General features: G+C 51.4%; 3 protein-coding genes across 3 annotated transcripts; 2 read left to right on the top strand and 1 right to left on the bottom strand.

Moving 5' to 3' along the window:
- Nucleotides 1-2,154: 2,154 nt before the first annotated feature.
- CCOS01_06292 (S-(hydroxymethyl)glutathione synthase) lies at nt 2,155-2,730 on the top strand (the record flags this gene model as incomplete). Its single annotated transcript, XM_060454461.1, has 1 exon — nt 2,155-2,730. One exon carries the CDS (start codon nt 2,155-2,157, stop codon nt 2,728-2,730), a length of 576 nt encoding a protein of 191 aa, XP_060314161.1.
- A 3,526-nt stretch (nt 2,731-6,256) lies between these two features.
- CCOS01_06291 (uncharacterized protein) lies at nt 6,257-7,701 on the top strand (the record flags this gene model as incomplete). The annotated part of the gene is made up of 5 exons (XM_060454460.1): nt 6,257-6,431; nt 6,497-6,522; nt 6,588-6,624; nt 6,681-7,134; nt 7,194-7,701. The coding sequence occupies 5 exons, from the start codon at nt 6,257-6,259 to the stop codon at nt 7,699-7,701; spliced, it is 1,200 nt and encodes a 399-aa protein (XP_060314160.1).
- A 1,377-nt stretch (nt 7,702-9,078) lies between these two features.
- Nucleotides 9,079-10,977, bottom strand: CCOS01_06290 (POT family protein; the record flags this gene model as incomplete). The annotated part of the gene is made up of 2 exons (XM_060454459.1): nt 9,079-10,468; nt 10,523-10,977. 2 exons carry the CDS (start codon nt 10,975-10,977, stop codon nt 9,079-9,081), a joined length of 1,845 nt encoding a protein of 614 aa, XP_060314159.1.
- Between the last annotated feature and the right edge of the window lie 1,486 nt (nt 10,978-12,463).

The raw sequence follows: 12,463 nt of genomic DNA, 5'->3' as shown, positions 1-12,463 counted from the left end.
GGGCAGGTCGACTGGGCAAGATAGATACCATACTCACTAGTTACCGTAGATGATAAGCTTACCTACAAAAATTTGTATAACACGCACAATCCGGCATTGGATTTATCCAATCGAACCATCCTTCTAGTACTTCTCCCTTGTTCCCATGCAGAACCAGACGGATGTTAGCACAAAGGTTCGGACGTCGGTTCATGACACAACGATGTTACCTGTTTGGACGTTCTAAATATGCCTATTTTGGCAGGTTACCGAGTGGGCCGGAAGCCAGGAGTGGTAGGAGAACAAAACCTGGAGAGGTATTTTCCAGGGAGTAGGACCGGTAGCTGAATAAGGTACCTAATTCAAGGAATGCTTTTTGAATCAAACTGACTAAAGAACAAACATCTGGTTCCAAGCCAACACACACATCCACAGTGATGACTGCACTGTCAATTCTAAACCTGGCTTTGGAACTTTGAGCACTGCAATGGACAAACCAGCTAGAAACGTGCAACTTTATATGCGTTGAACTAATCGCTTGGGTCTCAGTAACTTCCAACATGCTCATTGCTGTGACTCTAATAAGCCTAAATAACTAAATGCACGCCAACATAAGCATGATGAGCGCTAAAAAGACCATTAAAGATATTGCAGTTTATTACACAAGCCACGAGCTATCAGCTTCGCGAATCAAATAGCTACGAACAGTGATCTCTATAGAGACCGTGATATTTATGTGAAGTCAGTGATGCTTTGAAATTGAAGTGGTTCAATTTTCAGCAACACTCTGAGTTCAGACTAAAAGACTACTTCTGCTTCTGTTACTACAATTTTCCGTGCGTAACTCAGCTACAAAAATGCCAAATGCGAGTTGATGTAAGAAAGACCAGTTTACCAATAACACATTCTCAAAACTCGGGATGAATGGCCCCTGAGCTAGAACTTGTGACATAGATAGTGACCACAAGAAAAGCGTAGATTGAATTGGGTCTACCACAAACGCAACTTTGATGAACTGTGGTGGCCGCCTTATGCTTCAGCGTATGGGCTTTAGTTATATATTTTGGACGATCTGGGTGGCCCCTAAGAAGATCTTAGTATGATAAAGCACTAGAACTTCACTACCTTATGTACAATAAGAATCATAGCCTATTGCCTCATAGCCACCGTCCATTTGGTCCGGTATATCCTACTCATGATGAAACCTTGTTAGATCATCAGTTCGAGACTAGGCTACGCAGTTGGGTGTTCTGAATGCCAATGCTCATTTGCACGAGGCCGGACGAACGACATTGCTATCACGTTGATACGAAAGTTCTGTGGGTAAAATTGAAGTTCTCCTGGCAATCTTCCCTATCTGCCGGCCGACGGACCGAGACCCGGCCCCGTCATCGGTAATCATCAGAGTTATTTGAGGCAGCGCTCGGTGGTATGGAGGCAGCTCGGAAATTTGAGGCTCTGCGCCATTCGATCACGCCTTTTGATAGTTCAATAGGCAATTTGGTCTTCCAAAACCGGCCAAGCCACTATCGGTCTCATTTTCGAGACCTCTATGCCTAACGCCGACAACTTCGTCTCACATCAGCGGCTTCTACCATGCCAAACAGCATCATCCGGGTCGCGGGGTTAGGCGTTACGTTGGCCGAGCGGGGTATTCTCCTTGGTTCTGCGGCGAAGCAATTGACTTCAGAGTGAAACTTTGCGGGGTATCATCATCATCGGCGTCAAATCGGGTGGGGATCCGATAGCCTAGGCGCCCTCATAATTGCAACGAGGAGATATGCAATCGTGAAGATTAGGCGGAACGGGCAAGTTTATCCCAGTTGCGTGCTCGAATCAACGTTTGACTGACAGCATTCGGCATTGGAATGCGGGGAAGACAGCGAATCAGGTAAGCCAACGCGTGGGTGTTGGTTCCGGTCCGGCCTCTTCGGGGATGGTTCGGGAACCCTTCCGCCAAGTCGCCGGTCGAGGGATCGGGAGTTGAGAACGCCCCGAAAGTGAATGAGAGCACCTGGTATAAAGGAATTCCTCGCCGTCTTTATATACACAATCAAGAAACTAATCAAGTCCATCAAGGTTCTACTCCATCAAGGTCCTCGGCCCACCCATCAACACCAATATCCGATTAATCAACCACCACCAACCACACACACCACTCCAGTCCAATCTACCATGGCCCCTTCTCTTCACCCATTGATCGACAACGGTCTCACCAAGGGAGATCCCAACTTCGCCGGTGGAAAGCTCCGTTGCCATTGCAAGAGTAACCCCGTGGAAGTCACACTCGGAGGCAACGTTGCTCACAACCACGCATGCGGATGCTCAAAGTGCTGGAAGCCCGCTGGCGCCCTTTTCTCAGTTGTCGGTGTTATTTCAAGAGACCAACTTAAGGTCACTGCCAACGAAAGCAAGCTGCACGTTGTCGACGACTCGGCAGTCATTCTCCGAAACGCATGCAAGGAGTGCGGGGTTCACCTATTTGGACGTATCGAAAAGGCACACCCCTTCAAGGGTCTGGACTTTGTGCACGCTGAACTCTCGGATGAGAAGGGATGGCAGGAGCCCCAGTTCGCCGCCTTTGTTTCCTCAATCATTGAGCAAGGCTTCCACCCCAAGGGCATCGATGATGTCCGCAGCAAGTTCAAGTCTGTTGGCTTGGAGACATATGACGCCTTGTCGCCTGCGTTGATGGATCTCATCGCGACTTGGACTGCACAGCAGTCCGGTCGTCTCCCGACCAAGCTTTAAGGGGCAACCAGAGATTATTACTTGTTCTTGATATCCTAGATGATTCATACATTGGCACCCGGACTGCACAAAAGCTGCAAAGGCATGGATTGGTTATCTTAGCAAAACAAAATGTAAAATCAATAGTCTTATCACATAGGCTGCGGTGGTAAAATTTACAAGCTGCTTCAATGCGTCATGCTTGTTTGATAATCATCGCCATTAACCGGGTAGATGCCACGAGCGAAACAGAACCAATGTTATCCATCTATACCTAATTGTGCTTTCTATCAATTCACGGAGAAGGGAATAGTAATTGGCATTGGCAGAGTACTGTCGTCAGTTTCTGAGGGCATTTTAGCTCGCGATGGCGGCAATTAAGGTCAGACATATTGTTCTCAGTCTTCGAGTAGATGTCAGTACTGTTCATTGCACCATAGGTACCTCAAACTATGAGAAAGACTATTTTTATTTCTCGATCTTGTGTTCTAAGGCCACTTCATGTTGCTAAGCACGCCGGTGTAAGTATGGCTGAGTTATGCGCGTTAGGTAGGCCACGTCATGTCAACACTATTCGGTCATGTCGGAAATCTATAAGCTCAGTAATAGTCGCAATCAATACATTTTCTATAGATCGGAACATCTTATAGCGGGAATTCGCACCCTAATTGCACCTTTCTGCATGATACGTATCATTGCTAGAACCAGATGGCTTTGGCGTATCTACAAGTAACCTAGTTGAACTATGCCCCAGAACCGGGGAAAGAAGCAAATCCGAGAATTCGAGAAACAAGAAAATCTAATCTCAGGCGGGTCGTTCTTCTCTAAGGGACGCAGCGAGTTTCGACGACCATATGACAGACCTACTAGGTGAGGGATGAGGTAACGTCTCTTCAGAACTACAGTGTCTCACTAACATAGATCGCAGTAATGTTTGGCCTACCACTGGAAACCAGAGAGATCGGAAAGTATTTGGATACAATTTCTATTGCGAACAAGAATCACTTGGTCTACCTCATGTCTTGTGCTTGGTGCCGTGACCTTCCCAGAGTGGTAGCTTCAGCCTCTAAGACGACTAACACGCATATGGAATCTCTCAATGAACATCCTTATGCGATACGGAACCATCCAGGAATCGATCTGTGGACTCCTGGAAACAGGACGAACGCAGTCACACCGGTGGCTGCGAAGAGAGCAGCCAAGTGACCAAGCTTTTCTTTCAGCTGAACCAAAGTCTTCTAGGCTTGCGGAAAGTGGGTGTCTTTGGACGCGCCGAACTTTCAGGCGAGTCGTGCGAGTCAAAGGCCGATGATCTTGCCTCCGAGTGTTCTCAGTGCACCAGCAAGTATCGTCACCTGTGCGGCTGTGCCTGCACCGGCGCCGACGCCACCCAACCCGCGGAGCAGGCTGTCGGCTCGTTCCCGTAGCCGCTGTGTGATATCCCGGCTGGATTGATGCCCAAAATTTGGTGGTAGACGCTCTATTGTAATTATCCCACAGGCAGGTCAAGGAACAAAAACCGGCTAATTGACTGAAATAGGTGACAGCAAGCCGGCCCTTAAGAGTCCAGAAACCGCCGCCAAAACTCTCTTTCATCAAGTCGATAGATCGCCATGGGGCACGATTGGTCTAGTTCCCAACCCCCGACCTGTTGTCGACTTCTTGGCAACGCAAGTTTCGGAGCGTCGGATGTCGAGAGAAGCTCATCCAACGAACTTCCTGCCGGACCCACGCCGACGCCACGAGGCCAGGACTTGGCTGCCTGAAAAGACAAGTCATGTCCGAACTGAAAAGAGGCAAGAAGGAGGACGTCTCCATCCGGAAGGGAAGTGCTGAGATAATGGGATTTTGCACAAATGAATCAGGGTTCGCGACTGCCCCATAGTTGTGAGGGGCTTCATAACTTAGTCTCTCTCGCTTGCAAGGGTTGAAGAGTCTTTGCCGGGGTGCTTGACAGGACACTGACACCATGTGCGGTAAGGATCGACAAAAGACAATTTTGACAATTACCGTGCGTTTTTGCACGCGGCCAGCCGCTTCTACCGCAGTACTACGGATACAGAGTGGGAAACAGCAATGGCGGTGAATTTGGATCTGGGGTCCGGGGTTGAGCTCAAATTGAACCTGCACTGGCACTGTCGGGCCTCAAGCGACAAGCGACAAGCGTACGGCCATACGTAGTTGCATCGGAATCTGCAACGGCGGTTCGTAACTAGACGCCGTTGGTAGCGTACTCATTGCCGCGACTAAACAACACACAGACTGGGCCTAGTTTTCTGGAAGCAATTCAAAGAGGGTCTCAAGCAGATTTGATGCTTTACGAATTGTCCGTTCCCTCGGCTGAAAGCCAACCCGCTGTTCTCTCCCTTGCGTTGCCCAGACACGCCATTTTCTTGGCCGAGCATGGTATTCTAAGCGGCTTGGCAGACAAGGAATACGTCTGCGAACCCCTGAGAGAAATGCAACGCACGACATGAGAAACGAGTCCTTGGAGCTGGAATCGTTGCCGAAGCTCGGAGACTGCAGATTGCCTTTGAAAATTTCTGATGTGATGATGATAGTCCGATCTTAAGGCTGATAGTCGAGTGCGGGTGGTAACTATAATATTTGAATCTGATATTTAGCACCGACACTTTGGTGGCCTTGTCATCTTCATTGGGGTGAACCAACTGTTGTCTCAAAAGTTTAAAAAGGCTTCTCGCCTAGCCCATGCCGTGCCGCAAACGGCAGTCAACACTATGACAGCGTGGGGGCCCTTTAATGGCTCTGCAATTTTCAACACTCTCGGGATTTCATATGCGCGCAGCACACTACCGGAGGTTTGCGGGCGGAGCAAGGGTCTACATAGGCTAGACTATTCTCCTACCTGGGACCTTGCTCCTGTTCGTCTCCGCCCCAACCTTTGAGAGCAGAAGATTCTCCCGTTCGCTCGCTTGTGTTGCAAAGATGTCTCTGAAGCCAATAATATGCAAACTCTGAGATGGAGGATCACGGTGCCTTGCAGAGAAACGGAGCTAGAGGCAACGCCCCCTTTCCCTCCCTTACAGACCACCCTTGGAACACGAGAGGAGTCAGGATCACTCCGTCCACATTGGGGATCTGCAGAAAACTCTACTCTGCAACGGGTGAACGGTTATCTTTCAGAGCCTGTCAAGCTTATTTTCCCGTGTATCATGTTTAGCGTAGTCGTTCGACTTGGTTCAAGCAGCAGTAGCGTCTAGTCTTCCCGGAGAGGGGGAAACTGTGGCGACATCGTGGATCACCCTCTCAATAAGACACAAAGATCTACATAAAGAAAAGGGTCCTTCCTGTCTCTCGCTGCTACCTTCGATCTGACCGCTCTTCTCTCCTGGTTCGCTTTGGCCGATAGTGAGATTTCTTGGCTCTTACCCACGACGACCCGGCGCCCTGGGACAGGACAGCACGACTCATCAACTGAGGAGCCAGTCAAAGCTTCGCCTTGGGGGCCGATCTCCCTTTTACAAGGCAGCCCGGCTGCTTCTTGCAGGCCTGATTACATATCATATCCATTCATTCATCTTTCAACATGGAGTATGCTTCGATTGTTGCTCGGCGCCCTGAGCACCCGGACGTATTGACGATACCGACCCCGCCCCATCAGCAAGCCGCCATCTTCATCACATTCTTCTTTCCGGCGCTTTCGATAGTTGTGTTTGGAGCTCGAACATATAGCAGACTTACGACTAGACAATGGGGTCTTGGTACGTTGGCCGAGGAGCAGGTTTTGTGCCGGCTGGAAAACCATAGGGGCTAACACTAGGAATAGATGACTGGTTATGCGGCATGGCAGTGGTAGGCAAATTCGAACGAATGAAAGACAACAACGGAAAGGATCTTGTTGGCTAACAAAGTTTTAGCTATGCGCAGTGTGTATGACGCCGCCATTCTATATGTGTAAGCGCTTCGCCATGCCTTCGCTTTGCCTCGTTTGTGTATTAAACTCTACCTAGACATCAAGCTCATGTACTTCGGATACCACGCGGTTGATGTTCCCCAGCCCTTCAACTCGTCACCCGCTATGTGGTGGTTCTTTATGGCACAAATGTTCTACAACCCCGTTTTGGCCTTCGTCAGAGCCTCAATTTTGGTCTTCCTTCTGCGTCTTGGAGGACAGAAGCCCGGCGTTAGATGGACCATCCATGGCTTGAACATCGCCAATGCTGCCATGGCCACAGCCATCTTCCTCGTCGCTCTCCTTCAGTGCCTACCAATCGAGGCTAACTGGGATCCTCTCGTACGAGCTTCTGCCCAATGTGTCGACAACTCCTTTCACGTGTCAATCTCTTGTCTGAACGTCTTGATGGATGTACTCGTTCTGTTATTGCCGTTCTGGATCTTCCTGGGCTTAAAGATGCCAATGGGCGCGAAGATTGCCGTCATTTGCGTCTTCTTGGTTGGTGCAGTGTAAGTTTTACATCCATGATCTTGAAAACCCTGCCCCGAGCTAATAAGTCCTCTACCAGCGTCACTGTCGTGGCTATCATCCGTCTCGTAGCCATCTACAAACTCTTCTACGTGCCCCCGGATCCCAACAAAGACCCCTTCTACGATATCGGCGTCGTCTACAACACGGTCGAAGTGAACCTCGCCATCGTCTCCGCGTCCGCCCCGGCTCTGCGTCCCATGTTCCGCAAGTGGTGGCCGAAGCTCTTCGGTGCCATCAGCTCTGGCAAGACCGGCAGCAGTGGGCTCAAGTACTACGGCAACTCCTCTCGCCCTCGTAACACGGTCCGAGAAGGCGACAACATCACGCTTAAAGACATGCGTATGACGCGCTCGCAACACCACACGGAGATCCGAAGCACGTCACCTTCTGGGTCCGAGGAGGAAATCATGACATACAATGGAATTGTCCGCACAACCAATGTCAACTTGACGTACGAGTCAAATACCAGCGTCGGGGACGATTCTCGGTCTTCGACCGATTACAGGACCGGAGAGAAGCCCCTGAGCAAGGGAGCCATAGTCTGAGAAAAGATTTCTATGATGACTCAATGTTGGACAAGAGCTGGAGTTCAGGAGAAGCGTTCGATTTCTTAAGTTGAAGCAACATCGAGATATCCCGGGCTACCACCCAAAAGTGCAAGTGTAATAAGTACCTTTTCTTTTGTCATAATGTCAACGACCAGAAACAACGTTCCTCAAATTACAGTTTATCAAGAAATGGCATTACCAGCGCGTCATCATCCTCGAGCCAACCTAGAAGGCTTGTGAATTATGCAGTATTCTGTGAGAAACAGAAGATGGAGGATTTTTTCGATGACTGATTATTATGCCTAGTAAAGTTTTGCCGTTGTTACTAGCCTTTCGCCTTGGGGGCACAGCTTGTTCTAGCTGGACTGCCTCCTCGGTCTGAGTTTCTACTCGAAGCTTTGAATCACGTCCTCTGAGCTCGTGTCCAAGATCCAAATTCTCTAGGGTGTCCGAGGATTGGTTCTCGTCAGAGGGCTGTTTTGCAGCGTATTTAATTCAGTAGATCTCAAACATAATTGATGTTCCAACCCTCCCGTTGAGATATAATAGGCTATTACTGCTTAGTAGTTTCCAGGCCCAGACTTTAACCCTTGCACACTTGGATGGATTTAACCGCTGGGTTATGACCGCGAAGCCGGACTGTGCTGTTCCGGATAACGAAGATCTGAACGACCACAAATGACACATCTAATACTCGCAGCTGCATATCATCCGCTCAACGAGGTCAACGCATACGTGCTCACAGCTTGGCTCAATTCTTTTACGAGGGTGCCCGAAGTTACCATGGTCAGTCATTGGTACGCTCAGCTTCATGCTATGGAAGTCATCACCATATCGGCATATGATCTTTATGGCGTTGAACACGCATACTGGAAACTGAAAGATGGTCGGGTATCACCTGTGTTAGTCTCATTTTCACAGCTAATGGGAGGACGAAGACCTCATTTGGCTTGAAGTGGCGCTAGTTGGTACGAGTATGATGGCAAGCTCGTTAGGTACGCTGGATACACATTCGTGGTTCGGTGCTGTGTCGGGCCATATTGAGAACGGAATCAGCTTAGACTGAATGAGAACAGAAAGGAACGGCACATTCAATTGCCGGCTAATCTACACGACCCTCAACAGCAGACAATTGGCGCTGAGATTCATTCTAATAACCTCATTCACATTATGACTATGGCAAGACTGATACGTGGGGAATAGGTATCTTCATTATATGCATTATCGTGCACTTGTCTAACTAGGAGTATTGACAGCTAGTCCGCAAGACCAACTGCCGGGGAATCATTTGACGCGGGAAATCATACAACCAAATGAGGTCACACACGCTTGTCCACAGGAAGCAGAGCATGGACATTTCTGGGTATAAGTTGTTCAAACCTTCTCAGAAACTTGGGCCTGAGCGACCTGGTCGTCCTGAGCCGCGGCAGTAGGCTGGTTGGAGCCAAGGAACTTGGTCTTCTTGAGCTGGTTGAGCTCGTCCTCCTCACCGTCAAGGTGCTTGAAGCAGAACCAGAAAGCGACACCGCCGAGGAAGGCGATGATGGCGACGGAGGCGTAGTTCCAGACGAGGAGGGGATCCTCGGACAGGGGAGTCCAGGCCTGGCCAATGGCGGCAGAGACAGCACTCATGGCCAAGTTGACGGACATGACGAGAGACTTCATGTTCTCGGGGGCCTTGGAGAAAGCATACTCGTAGGAGGTGACGTTGGTAAAGATCTCAGCGAGACCGACAAAGACGTAAGGGAGACACTGAGCCCAGACGTTGATGGGAGCCGGGCCCTCCTCGCAGATGGTGGCCAGGTCACCGCAAGGGGACATCTGGTAGATGTAGTGCTGCATGACGGTAGCGGCAACCATGGCGGCGGCAGCGAAGAAGAAACCGGTGGTCATACGCTTGATGGGAGTGAAGTTGAAACCCATCTTGCGGAAACCAGGGTAGACAACGTGATCCAGAATGGGAATCATGATAATGATAGAGAGGGGATTCAGGTTCTGAATGACGTCGTTGGGAGCACCGTTCAGGACCATGGAACCGGCCTGGGAGGTCAAGTTGTTGGTCATTTGGTTGTAGGCGAGGAAGAAGATGGGCAGGAAGAGGAAGACCTTGCAGGCCTTGAGACCACGGCGGACTTCATCAACCCAGGCGTCATCGTAGGTCAACCAGCCAGGGCGCTCAGCAACGGGGACGTTGCTGGGCTTCGCATTCTCCCAGTTCAGCTTGGTGATGCCTCCAGAGCGCTTCGCAGCGAACTTGGACATGCGGAAGAACTTCTCGAGAACGGAACCGGTAGGGGGGGTAAGGTGGTACTTCTTCTTGTTGGACCAGAGGACAACAGGGCAGATCAGGAAGAGGATGGTAGGGAGGAGGAAGGCCAGCCAGAAGCTGTGGTATTTCTCAACGAAGACCATGGAGATCTGACCGCTGACGGCACCGCAGTTGATGGCGAAGTAGAACCACAGGAAGATACGGGTGTTGGTGACGGAAGGGTCGACAATGACACGCTCGCCGCCGCGTGTCTCAACGCGCATACGGGTGTCCTTGTTCTGCTCGGCGAGCAGGGGAGAGATGTTGGCCTTGAACAGACCAGTACCGCAGCAAAGTGTGAAGAGACCGAGGAAGAAGGGGGCAAAGGCGACCTTGCCCTTGGAGATGACGGAGGGAGCGGCGGCGACAGTCAGGATAATGTGAGCGACGGTGGAGACGGCGATGGCGATGTGAATGACCTTGTAACGGCCCAACTTGGAATCAGCCAACCAACCACTGGAATACTAGTCAGTCTGTGTTCTCGGCGAGTATTCACATGAAGCAACATACCCGAAAAGGGGAACGAGGTAAGCCCAGAACTGGTTCACCAGAGAGACACCCTGAGAGGCTCTCTGACCCATGCCCAAGGCACCGGCGGGGATATCAGCGCCGTAGGTGGCGCCGGTCGTCGAACCCGGAGGAAGGGGGCGCATGACGAAGTTGGTGTACAAGACGGAGGAGCCGTAGTACGAGAAACGCTCGCAGAGCTCGGCGAAGGCGATGGTGTAGATACCCCAGTGAATGGGACCCGAGACACGGCGAAGCGTGTTCAACTCCTCCTCGGTGGGCTTATCCTCGTAGTCATCGTCGGACTTGGAGTCGTAGTAGTTGTCTTCGAGAGGAGGGGCGGCGGCGGCGGTCACGTCGAATGAGCCGCGAGTCTCCTTCGAGGTGCCCTGCACAGTGGCCTGGGGAACGTGGGCCTTGGCCAGGACATCGTCCTGAAGGCCTCCAGCGTTACTCATGGTTTGAGTTGGAGGAAAGTTTCTGGGGCGGGGTGAGGAACCAGAGGTTTGGTACAAGACGCTCCACGAGTGATGATAGCGAAAGACACGAGTTAACGAGTCTCTGACAGCAAATTGACAGGTGGGTCAAACTTGGACCTGAGCTGTTGGCCGTGGATGAAGGGCTGCTGATCGCGAGAGGAGAGGGAAGCGGAGGGCTATGAGTGAGGAAGCGTCTCATGAGAGATGATTTATATTTCCCGGTCGCGACAGCAGGAGGTCGCATCACAGCTGCATTCGGCAGCCGATAGGTATCCGCAGATACAGAGACATGGACAAGATACTCTAGGAGTCTAGCGCCTGGAGGTGGGGGGACAAGGACGGGGGTTGGATGACATGGACATGGACTCATGCCTAGCATGGAGGGAAGACGGTGGTGGCATGGGATGGCATGGGACGGGCCAATCGTGGAGGAGGTAAGGTTTGCCTCGATGTCAACAAGGTTCCTGGGTCCAGGGTTCGTGCGTGGGCGTCGACGGAGCCGTCAAGAAGGGAGGGAGGGGACCGTCCATCTCGCCCAGAACCGTCGCCACGGGACAGGAGACGAGAGAATACCATACAAGCTACCTCTTCCTCGATGTACTTGGCTACGTTGCAAAGAACAGAGTAACGCGGAGTACCGCACCACCAAGAGAAAACTGTCGGAGACGACGGGGTCGAGGTCGGACGTTTGGGACGGTGCAGGGGGGGGGGGGTCAGAATCGGAGACAGGCGGCCAGGGCGCGCAGGATGCAGGTCGCAGGGAAGAGTTGAAGGGATTCGTTGCAACAGAACGATGCCACAGGTGAGAGTCCACGGAATCCACGCCAGGCTGGACCGAGACAGATAGTAGTGGTGGGTGGTGGGCAGCTCCAACGAGAGGGAGATGATGGACCCCGATGGATATGATGGACCGTGATGGGCTCGAGGACAAATGGCCCGATTAGGCAGGTCGAGGATGAGAGGGTAGCAGATAGGCGGCGGCGTAGCTGATGTCGGTCCGGGGTTAACACAAGAGTTGAGAAACAGAGTGAGAGACAGCGAGCCTGAGTTCGCCTTGTTAGACACACACTCTGGTGAGGGAGAGCATCTGATTCGCGACTCGTGAAACCCGGGCAAACAGCTGAACTCGGCCGGCTCTATCTGATATCAGCAGGTTGCAGAATCTGCCTACCTACCAGACTCGGGAAAAGTCAGCCAGCAGGGCGACAAAGTGGTGAGAGCTTGAGTCTCTTGGACGGTGAAATGCGACAGCCAAGGGGCTCGGCGGTAACGTTGATCGACCTTGGCATCGCCGCCACCCCATCTCATCGAGCATCTTCATTGGCGCGTCTCCCGGGCCTGACTTCTCTATCAGTGTTGGCACGAAAAAATTGCTCGTTGGCTGTGTTGCCAGCGTTGGTGTGGTGGTGTAACTTCGATGAACAGACGTGTTTTGGCGTTCACTTCGGCTCACGGAAGAGCGCCA

This window comes from Colletotrichum costaricense (assembly GCF_030867565.1).
Source record: "Colletotrichum costaricense strain IMI 309622 chromosome Unknown Scaffold_6.1, whole genome shotgun sequence".
Classification (NCBI taxonomy): domain Eukaryota; kingdom Fungi; phylum Ascomycota; class Sordariomycetes; order Glomerellales; family Glomerellaceae; genus Colletotrichum; species Colletotrichum costaricense.
The sequence above is the reverse complement of the archived record's forward strand: the minus strand, read 5'-3'. Positions and strand labels throughout refer to the sequence as shown.